The 13,380-nt window shown below is 36.5% G+C and overlaps 1 protein-coding gene across 1 annotated transcript; it reads left to right on the top strand.

The window, feature by feature from the left end:
- On the top strand, nt 3,070-12,697 carry LOC109231930 (serine/threonine-protein kinase HT1-like). Its single transcript, XM_019397524.1, has 12 exons — nt 3,070-3,986; nt 6,030-6,104; nt 6,215-6,310; nt 7,789-7,874; nt 8,008-8,128; nt 8,359-8,438; nt 8,830-8,889; nt 9,013-9,131; nt 9,447-9,532; nt 10,000-10,121; nt 11,413-11,524; nt 12,289-12,697. The coding sequence occupies exons 1-12, from the start codon at nt 3,669-3,671 to the stop codon at nt 12,394-12,396; spliced, it is 1,383 nt and encodes a 460-aa protein (XP_019253069.1). The 5' UTR covers nt 3,070-3,668; the 3' UTR covers nt 12,397-12,697.

The following is a 13,380-nucleotide window of genomic DNA, read 5'->3' as shown; positions in this document are numbered from 1 at the left end:
GACGGGTTCGGGTTGGGTTACGTTCGGTGGTAGTTCTGGGGGGGGGGGGGGGTGGTGTGAAGAAGAGGGGTTGGTTCTGTAGTTGAGGAGGAAGTTGTGGAGGGTTGGCCATTTGAGAGGGTCTGAGTTGGTTTGTTAGGTGAATTAACCGTAATCTTCTTCTTGCTGTTAGAGGTAGTCTTGGCATTGTTGTTTTGGCTGGTATTAAAGACGTTTATACCGGTAGTAGGAGTTATAGAGTTTGTAGGATTGTTGATTGCAATAATGGTCTTTTCATGCATGTCCGGTAATTGGGTTAGCGTGTGTTGATATATAATATCCTTGGAGGATATTGAGTTTGCTAGGGACTCTGAATTTTCTGCCATTTGGACATCCTCCTTTGCATGCATGGCCAAGTGTAGTGTAGGGTGGGTAGGGGTAGTAGTTTGATCAGGATTAGCACTAGTGGTGCATGGTAGATTAGGGGCAATCAAGTCATTTCTAGGTTTGTCTTTAGTGGAAGCTTCTTGCAATGATTGGAATGTGGTTCCAATGTGGGATTATTACTTGACACATGTTTAATTTTGTCTTTTCTACTTAGCATGCATTGGCAGCAGGGATTGGATCCGGATTGTCTTCTAAACCATCTCCCAAAACCATGTGCTCTATGGAGTTCAGAGCCTCAAAGATGTTTGGATTCTTGCCAGAATTGGGAAAGCTGTTTTTTTCCTTATACTGTTTATTCTTTGGCATGGTACCAGTAGTATAGGATGGTTCATTATTCAAATTTTTAGGGGTATAATAGGAATCATTATGAGGTTGAGAGATCATACCTGTAACTGTGTGAGATGAGTTCAGATGAGTACCTTGACTATTGCCCTTTGCATGGTAACCTTGGCTTACTCCATTGGCTTTCTTCTTCTTGCAGAACGTGACAGTTACCCAATTGCTTGAGGAGTCTTGTTGTTGAGGTCCTGTGATTGTTCTATGGATATCATTTGCTTTTTGGGGTGATGAGGGTACTAAACATTTTAATTGGTTATGGCCTAATTTCCCACACTTAATACATAAAAATTTTTCTCCCTCATAGTGTATTTGTTGTTTGTAATTTCCAATATAGACAAATGGCTTTACTGGTTTGTCCATAGGAACTTCAACACAAAGTCGAGCATATCTTCCTCTTAAAGTTGAGGAAGTGCAGGCATCAATCCTCAATAAACGACCTGTAGTATTCCCTATTTTTTGGAGAATGGTTAAGTCATAGAATTCAGTAGGGAGTTGAGGTAATCGAATCCACACGGCTGATTTTAATTGTTTTGCCTCACTTGCTACAAAATGAGGTTCCCATTTGGACGGATAGATGATATCCATTAACGAACCACGGTCCATTATTAAGGGCTCTGGACATATTCTCCTCCTTGGAGAATTTTACTATGAAATAATCAGCCCCTAGATCCATTAGGGTGAATTTCTCGTTTGGCTTCCACAGTTGGTATATCTTTCTTTTGAGATATTGGTGGATGATACGTTTTCCCATGAGCTTAATAATGAGAGAGTATTTCCATGGTTGGTATATCCTTTGAAGATCACCTACTGAAAAGGAAACTTGTAGGTTATCATTTGATTCTATGGTGTTTTGTGGAGTGGCCATATGGCTAGGCAGACCATAGGAATTATACTAGTTGCATGGGAAAAAATTGAGTGGTTCGTGGTTGCATGGGATTTTGAGTAATCTGGCCGCTAATAGTGTCCAATAGAAGTGCTTCCTTATATGGAGAACCTTGAGGTAGGGGTATAGTATCCAACATAATTGGTGGGAGGGGGTTCTCTACATCAATCAATTGGTTTCCCCTACTAGAAGAAGGATTATGCGAATTAATTTGTTCACAATATTGCTGTATATCGGATGGTTTGGGTGGGATTTGGGAGGTTGAGTGAGTGGATAGTGAGACAGCTTCCATGAAAATGGAGGTAGAGGTAGGGAATGTAGAGAGAGGGGAGAGAGTTTCTCTCTCTATCAAAGAACGAAAATTTTTGGAGTTCAAAAATTATTCAACAAATGAGAACACAACATACTTAAGAGAGGTTTATTTGTTGGTTTCCTCCTGGTGTCTGGCAGACTAAATTCAACTTCGAGCCTGAAAGTATCATATTGGGGGTAAATCGTTCCCTTATCATAATTCCTGTTGGTCATACTCAAGATATGTTAAATAAATATCAACGACTGCAAAGAGAAAAAAAAGAAGAGAAAATATTCATGAGTTTGTTTCTTTGACTTATATACATAATTAGAAATAGCCAATCATTAATATCCTAAAGAAGAAAAAGCCTAAGTGCATGTAACCAATTGCCTACTCTTCTCCATTTTTCTTTTGTTAATGTATAGTTGATGCAGCTGTACGAATTGGAAAACGTAAGATTTAGTTGACACCTAATAAATATTGGTGATCCATCTACCTTTGACTAAACAACCATTCACTAATTTATCCATTAGAGTAACAATAAGATTGAACTCATTAAATTTCAGGTCAAGTAAGTGAACAGAAAAAATTATAGTAGGAATATTTTTCTTTTTAATTGACCCTATATGGTATGAATTTGAACCATAATACGAAGTGAAAATAGCACGGGCTAGCCAGTTTTCGGGCTGGTAATGCGTTTGTAAAGTTATTGAAAAATAGCCACTATTTTGCTGCAACGCGGTGATTTGTGCACCAGTGTATGAACTTCCAGCATAGTATGCTGGAACTCCAGCACACAGAAAGTTCCAGCATAATATACTGGAGATTGGAGCACCTGTGTATGAGCTTCCAACATATTATGCTGGAACTCCAGTATATTATGCTGGAAGTTCACATGTAAAAAATTCGAACTCCAGTATATTATGCTGGAATATTTTCCGGATTTTGAATAATGCTTTCCTTCTGATTTATTTTTACATGAAAAGTGACTGTATTTCGATTACTCTTGAAACTGTGGTTATTTTTTAATTATCACTTGTAAATCTAGCTATTTTTTAATTACTGCATAAAAAATAAAAAATAAGAGGAGCAAAGTTCAATTATATGTGGTTGGAATTTGCAGGGCAATAGAGTCACATGTAGGGTGGAATAAATGGAAAATTGACAGTAAATCAAAGGAAAAAGGGCGACTTTGTCGTCATGCCTACTTAAAACCCTTTGAAAAAATCAGTATAACTTCTGTTTTCTCTTTATTTGCATAAAGTTTTGTCGCTTTTAGATTTCTGTGAGCTGTTTTATAGTCAGAAACCGCTGGAGAAAAGAAAAAAATCAGGAATGAGTGAAGGCGTGAAATACTAGAAATAAGAACTTTTTTTTCTAATTTTCCAAATTTAAACGTCACCTTTTTTATTTTGTAATGAATTATAGCAAATTCTTGTTTTAGAATTGGACCTACCTCCTTAATTGTAAAGGAGATTCTTGAATTTTAAACCTTTAATTTTTTCAAAATTTTAGGGTTTTACATTTTTTTTTCGTAACTTCTCTAGCCACTGCCCAACTACTTTCTTAATCTTTATTCCCCAATTTGATGAAAGGTTCGATTCAAGCACTAATTTGTGCTAATACCCATTTGCAATTGTGGATTCTTGAATATTTTTTTTGGTACGTTTATTTCAAGATTAATTGTTGAGTGTTTTAGTGTAATTTGTGTGTCATTTACTTGAAAAAATGGAACAACCCAATTCACCTGTAAGATTCAAATTGGGAAAACAGTCTTCTTTAGCACCAGAGAGAGGTGAAAGGGAAGATGGTGAAGATGGGGTTGTAATTGATATTGATCCAAGGGTAAGGCTAATGTATTCAGCGAACGAGGCTGATATAGAAGGGATAAAAGAGCTATTGGAATGTGGAACTGATGTTAATTTTAGGGACATTGATAAGAGGACTGCACTTCATGTTGCTGCTTGCCAAGGTTCCACTGATGTTGTGCAGCTGTTGCTTGATAATGGTGCTCAAGTTGATCCTAAAGATCGTTGGGGTAGCACGGTACAATGATGATCATATCACTTTTTGTTACATGTAAATTGTTTGGCTATTTGGTTTGTGGATGTTTGATTGTCACTAGAGGCGGATCCATGGTTTGAACATTACGTGTTGTTTGGTTACCGGGATAAGAATACTAATCCCGGGATAGAATATGGGATTGTATTTAATCCATGTTGGATTATGGGTATTAGCTAGTGGATGGATAAATTTTATATAAAAATGATGGGATTAGCTACCCCATATAGAGGGTGGGATAGCTAATCCCATGGGATATCCTACCCATAGATATCGTTGTCTATCCCACAAGGTAACCAAACGACCCCTATGAGTTTGAGTTCAGTTTACTAGGTTCCAGACCTTTTATTTATACTCATTTAGTAAGTTTATTAACACTTATAGAGGGTTTGAGCTGCTTTCCGTGAGTCGAGGGTCTATCGGAAACAGTCTCTCTACCTACAAGGTAGGGGTAAGGTCTGCATACTCACTATCCTCCCAGACCCCACTTGTGGGATTTCACTATGTTTGTCGTTGTTGTTGTTATTGTTGTTGTTGTATAAAGAGGGTCCAAACTAAAGTTATTGGATTTGGATGAACCTCTAACTTATGCACTACATCCGTTTCTGAATATCACTATGATTTTCTGTTGGTTTGATGTTGTTGGTATAGTTACTTTCTGGTATACAGCTTATGAGAAAAAGAAGGTTACTTTTGGGCTCGTAGCTGGTTATTCAAAGTAGTATTGCTCAATTGCCTGGTATTCCCTTCCTTTTGCCCAATTTTACCGGTTAATATTTGGTGTCCGGGTCAGTTTGTGGACACTCAACTATTCCACCTAGTATCTCCATCCGCTAACACAGGTACTGCGCAACTTTACCCGGCATGGTTTAGGCAGATAGAAAGAGTACTCCTTGTGTAGTCTCAATTGGGATTTGAACTTTGATTCCAAGATTATCACTCTAGCGCTTCAACCGTTAGGCCACCCTTGGGGCATTACTAAGGTTATTATCATATCCTAGAGGGTGGACATGACAAAGAATTAATATTAAACCATAACAAGGGTGGTGGACTGGATATTAATACCATCCTAGGTCATGTAAATATTGTAGACCGCCGGCTTTTGTCTGGTTTAATATACTTTATTTGATAGATGTTCGCTTTAAGATATTTTTGTTTTTCAAAGTTACATGATGTGTGACTCTTGTTTAAGATGAGGACATATGCATGGAGATGTAATAGTTGTTCTTCATCTTAAACATATACCACAACAAGAGAAAATGATCAAATTGGTCCTTAATGTATGAGGGTTGAAATATTTTGGTACTTAATATATACCACTTAATGGAAATAGTGCTTAATGTATGTAAAATTTGGACAGTTTTAGTCCTACACCCTAAAAACTGATGGTTCGCTCCTCTCCGCTCTGTTCTCCTCATTTCCTCTGCCTCCCTCTTTGTTTCTGGCTCCTGCTTCCTTCTAGCTGTTTCTTTTCTTCTTCCTTTGGGAGTAGTGCAAATATTTATAGAGTTTTGACAATAAAATATACTGTAGAGTGGGAGGATGAGTAGTATAAATAGCAAATCCATTTTTTCCTCTTTATTTTTTTGGTTTAAGATTACAAAATGTAATCAGGAGAACCAGGACTTGAGCTGGTTTGAGAAATCTTAGCCTTTTGTAATTCTTACTCTTTGTCTGAGATTGTCTTACTGCCAGTTTCTCAACCTCCTATATCTACTATAATTTCTTCAATCTCCTTAGGCTGTGACCCTAGGGTGTAAGAGTCATTTGACTAATTGAAGAAAAATTATGAAATTTATTTGATAGGGCAGAGGTTTAGTTCGCTGTTGGTTCATATTAACGCTGTGCAATCTCATGGACACTGGAGTATTGTTCCTCGGAGCATTCTAGGAAACTTAAAGAATGTACAAGTGACAATGTTATTTCTCAAATTTTTAGGGACACACTTTTAGTTGGAACGAAATTTGAGTGCTCCTGTTTTTCCTATTAGCTTATATTTTTGGCAACAATCTGATCTTTCTTGAGCAGCCGCTTGCAGATGCAATACATTATAAAAATCATGAAGTGATCAAGCTACTGGAGAAACACGGTGCCAAGCCTCCAGTAAGTTTGCTTTGCATTTTCGCTACTGATCAGGGAAAAAGCTTTTAGTTTCTTTATTGTGATAAGAGTTGCTTGGCTTTTGATGTCTGTCTAAATTAATTTTCATCCAGATGGCTCCCATGCATGTTAATACTTGTCGTGAAGTGCCGGAATATGAAATCGATGCTAAAGAACTTGATTTTACTAATAGCATTGAGTTGAGCAAGGTAATATATTTTTTTTCGCTCATGTCTTCCTAGTCTTATTTATTTAATTTTACTGTTGTGTCATATTTCTTTTCCTTTTGCAGTCGTAATTTTTTTTTCTTTGGTGATACTTTGCCTTTAGGCTAACTGGTTGTAGTTTTTGGTAGCCATTGATGTTTATGACTTGATATCAACTAGGGAATTTTGACTTGAGCCTTTAGACTGGTACCTGTCCCGTCAAAGATTCTAGAGCTGTAATAATGTACAGTTTCTTATTTAAAATTGCTTCTAGGGTTTCCACAGACTAGTTTATGGTTAGCCTGTCATTGAAGAATTTCAGATAGTCATATATTAAAGGACCAGGTTCAGGAAAAATACATGTGATGGGCATTGGGAAAACGTTAAAGCCTTAAAGGTTACTTGAGAATATAATATCTACTCCAAAATTGAGAGAAGACGAGAACAGGGAAATGGTAGAGGAAAGAGAAGGGAGAAAGGACAAGGCGAAGTAAGAAACCACTGTTTCTATGCAATCCCGTGAGTGAAGTTTTTGAAAATAAAAATTGAAAGGAAAGAAGATAAGGTGTATGAAAACTGAAAGGCATTGCTAGAGTTACAAACCTCTAATTCACAGACTATATTCTAGTATTTGCAATGCCAACAGGAACCAGCTGAAAGCCTTGAGACAGTTGCTTACTTGGTTTCAGGCAATGTTTGGTCAAAAGTTCGACCGTGGAAGTGTGAGATCATCCTAGTGGTTGAAGTGAATAATTTGACAGTTTTGGCACAGGTGCTCCACCGTTGGGCTCATCAAATAGAAACACAACAATGTGGAATCCTATAGAAGAAAGTGGTAGCGAAAATACTTACATGTTGGCAGAAAAGATATTGTCAAAAGGGGGAAAGTAAGTGTTGATTGAAAAAAGCACTCTATCGAGCATTCCTAGTTAGTTATTTCATGTCTCTGCTACTAGCACAGGTTAGCGTGACAAGAAAATTGACAAGACTATTGCGGAGCTTCACATGGGACTCAGTCGAGGGTTAGCTGGCACCTCCTTAAATGTATTTCTAGCAGTTGATGTTACATCTCACGTATTGAACCTTGCGCTCTATGGTCGTGTTGGGTACGCTAACCATTAATGAGATTGACAGGAGTTCATCTAGATTCTGGCTTTAAGCTTTAACGCACAAGTATGCATATTGGATTCATTTTGGGCCTAGGCCTGCACGGGTTTAAAATACGTCACTAGGGTCTAAGGCATGCTTTCTTATATACTTGTTACTCGGCATCTCTCCCGTGTTTGCCGATTTGGGATTCGCCCGGGGTATTACATTTGACACCTTGACTAACTATCTGCTGATTAATGTTGGTATAATCTGATGCTTAGAAGAATTTTGAGATGGCTCATTTTATTGTTTGCTGAAGTGGCTTAGAATATCTTTTTGCTCCAATGTAGAAATTTTCTCTCTACTTCTCTGCTGATCCAAAGATATTGTAGGGGACGTTCCATATTGCCTTATGGCGTGGAATACAAGTTGCTGTAAAAAAGTTTGGGGAGGATGTGATTGCTGATGAGGATAAAGTGTGAGTGAATAAAACTGATATTGCTTCTATTTTTCTACTTACAAGGGGGGAAAACTGCAGTTGCTTATTCACATTGTTTAGCTCTTCTCATTTATTCTTTGATTTACATTCTCTAATAGTAAGGTTTCTGCAGGAGGGCATTTCGAGATGAGCTTGCGTTGCTCCAGAAGATAAGACATCCTAATGTTGTCCAGTTTCTTGGTGCCGTAACACAAAGTAGTCCTATGATGATAGTGACGGAATACTTACCAAAGGTCTTTCTTATTAATTCTACCAATAATCCAATATGCATACTTATATTTGACAACATTTATATACAATGGTCTAACTTTATAGTTCAATCCATTTCTTCATGTTGTTGATCTGTTTCTCTGTTTTTCTCCTCGTTTTTTTCTTTTCTTCTTTTTGAATAAGTAATATGTTTGAAACTTTTCCAACAAAGCTATCACTTTGAAATGACTTTTCCATTGCCGTATATTTCCAGGGTGACCTCCGTCAATATTTGAATAGAAAAGGAGCGCTTAAACCAACAAAAGCTCTCAGATTTGCAATGGACATCGCGAGGTTCACATCCACTCTGTGCTATTGGCCAATATGATAAACTCTTTATAAATTGCAAACTAGTGTTTAAATGGTTGAAAAAATTTTAAAAAGGCAATTTCTCATTATGCATTATTTATAAAACTTTTCTTGGATATATATTTCAATGTATTATAGTCCTTGGATTGGATTATTACTGCTGAGTATAAGAATTCTCAAACAAAACCGAGATTCATCCCCCTGTTCCTTTTCTTCAAATATTTCTTCCCATTCAGGTCGCACTTGCTATTTAGTAAGTAATTTCGTCATACTTTTCAAATTCATATTATGTTGAACCTTGCTTTTGTTACATATTATATGTGCGTGAGCAAGATGGGTTGAATTTCGTAGCTTCATATATTGTGTTTGGTTGTAGGGGACTGAACTATTTGCATGAACATAAAGAAGCAATTATTCATCGTGACCTTGAGCCTTCGTATGTATTCGTACTAATTCCTAGCCAAGTTTTTGAGTAGCATCAGTTATCATAAAGCTTTCATGATCTTGATTTGAGTTCCTTCATGTAATAATTGTTTATTATTTTCGAGCAAGATAACAGAAATATTTTGCGGGATGATACTGGACATCTGAAAGTTGCTGACTTTGGAGTAAGCAAGCTACTGAAAGTTACCAGCAGAGTTAAAGAAGACAAGCCTCTGACATATGAAGACAGTTATCGTGAGTACTGCTTCTCTTAGTTACTCACTCAACCTCTATTCCTTCTCTATTGGAAAAGGTATGGTAGCTGTACACCGGGTTAAAAATGGATGTTTGTGTATATGTTGCTTGTCACCATGGATGCAGAATTACTATTGGTCTACAGTCAGTCGAGTTTTTTCAAATTTGCTTGATAGATTCTGAAAAGCTTTCTTTAAATGAGATGTTGTGATCTGATCCTGTTGATTGATATTCGAGAACATATATTTGGATTTCTTCTAACATATTCATTTTCTGCTTCTTTTATTAAAAAAAAAAATCACGTGCAATAAATAGGCAGATATGTAGCTCCAGAGGTTTTCAGGAACGAGGAATATGATACCAAAGTTGATGTCTTTTCATTTGCTTTAATTTTACAAGAGGTAAAATTCTTTCCGTTCTGGTTAAACTTTAGAGGAGGATTTTCTCCTTTTTTCTCTCTCTGTTATTACTTCTTTTGAAGTCAAGTTCCAAGAATAGAGTGCTTCATGCTCAGATCACCTTGCACCGCACTATCCAAACAACACACTTCTCGAAGTGCATCGCTTGCCACGAAATGATAACTTCTTGGTTGCAATACTGTTGCTTTAAGCGTGACATGATGAGTTAGAAACAGTGATTATGTCGGGCAATACATACTTTCATCTTCTACCATCTAATGTATCATTTTGTTGCAACTCACATAAATGATTCACTTTAATCCTGATCTGATCTATTTACTTTGAATATCTGCTGAAGTTAAAGTAACTTTGTTTTGATAAAATTTAGTGAGTCAGGATGTGAGTATATTGCAGTTTCTGTTTCCACATACAGGTGGTATGATTTATCTTGTGATATTGCTGTATTTCAGATGATTGAAGGCTACCCCCCTTTCCACGCAAAGGAAGAAAATGATGTACCTAAATTATATGCTGCTAAAGAGCGCCCTCCTTTTAAAGCCCCCGCAAAGTTTTATGCTCATGGATTGAAAGAGTAAGTTCTATTTTTCCCTCTCAGTTTCTACCATAAACCACGGTAATTTACGACTATAAAAAACCGTGCAATTCTAGGGTAAATATGGGATTCCTTGTCTTGGACCTAGACTTGAGTGTCTTCTCTTTTTGGCTTGATACCATGTGAAGAGTGAGACAACAGAAGAAAGTATTTATCTTGATAGTAGAACTCAATGCAACGGGACTCCTTGTATAGGATTTAGTCTACTCCAATAAGGTATATTACCTTGCTTATAATGATACAAATTTCCTAATTAATAGAATATTCTAGGCTATTCTAGATGAATCCTTATAGCGAATTTATACATATTTTTGGCAGTTATTTTAATTAATCATTGTGAAAGTTCTATCAATGCTTCCTGTAAAACAATCCATTTCAATTTATGTGAGCCTATTTTACTGGATACGGAGTTCAAGAAAAAAGAGAATACTTTTGAACTTGTGTAAAATGAGACACATAAATTGTGTGGTTATAAATCATTGCATATTGCATAAAGGTAAATTATTTTCAAATATGGAAAGGGATCATTCTTTTCGGCACTAACTAAAAAGGAAATAGATTCACATAAATTGAAAACGAGGGAGTATGAGAATATGTATCAGTTATGTCTGTTTATTAATTCCTTTCCTTAAAGTTAATTTCTTCATTGTTTGTGAAAATCAATTATCCTCTGGTGTGAACAAGTTCTTTCATTTGCTTAATGATGAACACCACCCAATTGATTTGGGAGTAACTTACGATAAATCTTACCTACACATTCTTTTATCAGAATTAGAATCGCTGCCCTTCATTCGTCACGATTTCTTTGAAGTGCCCTTATATTTGGCGAATTTATGCAAGTTTATCTTAACAAAATCATGATATGCAAAAATGATAAGCAGCAAAATTGTTGAGACAACTAACCGAATATATCATGCTAACACTAACCTTCTTAGTATGCAACTCTCTGGAGTGTCTGTAGATGCTGCTATGTCCCGTTCCCATTTAGTTTCTGAACAAAAGGGCTTAGGTGTAAAATTAAACGTAAGAAGCTGGATCTGGAGGTCATTTCCAGTATCCCTGATAAAATTGACATGTCAAAAAGAGAATTATTTTAATAAAAGTAGCACATGTTATCAATCTTGATTCACGGATTAGTAGGTTTATAGCTGATCAACCCAGGTCTTTTACTTGATAGATTGTAGCATTTAGTAAACTGGGATCTTTGAAAATGCCCTCAATTCTGCTGTACCCAATGCGGTAATATTTACGGATGATTTTGGTTTTCCAGGTTGATTGAGGAGTGTTGGAGTGACAAGCCAGCGAAGCGTCCAAGTTTCAAGCAAATTATCCCAAGGCTTGAGTCCATTTATAAAAAGTTTGACCGCAAGAACAATTGGACGGTAAATATTCCATCTTTGCGTTCCCCCTTCCTACTGTTTCTGTACATTTAATTTTGTGATTGGTGTTTATATGTTTGAGAATTTCACATTTCAGTCATCTATGAACTAAACTATTTTCCATTTGTTTCATCAAATAAAGACGTGTTCGCTAAATCACCTGAGTTGCATAAAAAAAAACAGTATCTAGGCTCTGATGTGGTAAGTAGCTCATGTGAAGCGAATACGAATTGCGTAACATTGCCAGCCCAAGTATTATATGCTTACAATCTGATTAATAAGAAGTATTCCGATCTGGTTTTGTACCGAGGAAGATGTCCTTGCCCAGTCGGCCAGTCCTCATACCTGGTCATAGAATATTATTTCTCGTTTTGAGCTAGTTTCATTTTCGTCTTTTTCCTTGAGTCTTGGTGTTATTTGCATTTTCGAGTAGTAAAGGTGGCATGTTATCGTTCATTGAAAAGGGTAGCATGTAATTTTGTCTTTGAATGTTGGCACCTTCGTTATATGCCCATGGCTTGTGCTGCAATTCCCAGCTGGTGTCTAGTACCTGCATTGGGCCCGACTAATTTCGAACACATCGGGAAGTCCTACATTGGGAAAGTGGAGGGTAAAGCACTTCCAAACAAAGGCGATTCCATATCCTGGGCTTGAACCCGAGTCCTCTGGTTAAGGACAAAGGATATCTGCGCTGCAGTTAGCATAACGTATGATTCTATTGATATATAAAGTGCCTCTTTTCATCATGAATAATTTGCGACATGCAGGTTATTAGGCCATTGAGATGCTTTCAACATTTAGAGGCAATGTGGAAGAAAGATACTCCAAATTTAAGTAGCCGGAATGGTTCATCTCGGTCAACGTGCCACATCTAGCAGGTTTTATGGAAATAAGCAATTTTTCATTTGCTCAACTGTGCATAAAGTTTCTTTACTTCTCCAGATTTCTGCAAAATTTTCAGTTGCTTTTGGTAATAGGCTATTGGATTATTTCTTTAGTTTCAAATCTTCTATTCTTGTCATTGGTATGACGATCTTCCCCTAAGTTTTATGTTGTTTTCTTGTATATTAAACATTAACCCCATGTTCTTCTTTTCCTTTCATCTTTTGAAGAATTCAGACAATGTTGAAGTTTAAAAGGCTTATGCCTTATTTTATATGAATTTCTTTTACGTTTTAACAAAACAATTTTGTATTAGAACCTTGGCTAATGTTCGCTTTAAGTCATATTAGCACGGTTTTGTTAGTTGATTTTCAATTTGACCATTTTTATGTTCATTGTAAATAAGAGAGCTTCTAGCTTAAAATTATAGTTTATATATGATGCCTGCAAGTATTTTTTCTACTATATCACTTGTTATATTATTGGTCTTATAGTTGTTCTATAGAACTTTCCGTTTTATATATGATACTAAACCGATTTTTAAGTTTCTTTTAATAAAATTGTAGGTTTTTATATAAATTTCTAACTATACCGAATAACTAGGGTAGGTTTTATATAAATTTTCATCTGCTATGTGCAGCCTCTTGTAGAAATTCAGGGTAAGGCTGCGTACAATAGACCCTTGTGGTCCGGCCCTTCCCCCGGACACCGCACGTAGCGGGAGCTTAGTGCATCAGACTACCTTTTTTATGTGCAGCATGATGAGTCGACAAATATCATATATGAATATGTTATGAAACAATAAAAGAAGAAGAAAAGTATTGCAGGGAAATGTGGGGAGAGAGAATTCTTATTAATATTTTGGGATGAATTACAATGGAATAGAACCCTCTATTTATAGGGAGAGGGTGACTTAGCCACCAAGTAATAAATGCTAGAATCTCTCTAAATATAGACATTCACCTTAAATAGAATTC

Source organism: Nicotiana attenuata, chromosome 9, assembly GCF_001879085.1.
Source record: "Nicotiana attenuata strain UT chromosome 9, NIATTr2, whole genome shotgun sequence".
Taxonomy (NCBI): domain Eukaryota; kingdom Viridiplantae; phylum Streptophyta; class Magnoliopsida; order Solanales; family Solanaceae; genus Nicotiana; species Nicotiana attenuata.
The sequence above is the reverse complement of the archived record's forward strand: the minus strand, read 5'-3'. Positions and strand labels throughout refer to the sequence as shown.

What these genes read in the sequence shown, in the direction of transcription:
- LOC109231930 (XM_019397524.1), top strand. Translation starts at nt 3,669, where the DNA reads ATGGAACAACCCAATTCACCTGTAAGATTCAAATTGGGAAAACAGTCT. An exon ending in ATAGCATTGAGTTGAGCAAG is followed by an intron (nt 6,311 to 7,788) that starts GTAATATATTTT and finishes AAGATATTGTAG; the next exon opens with GGGACGTTCCATATTGCCTT. An exon ending in GACATATGAAGACAGTTATC is followed by an intron (nt 9,132 to 9,446) that starts GTGAGTACTGCT and finishes TGCAATAAATAG; the next exon opens with GCAGATATGTAGCTCCAGAG.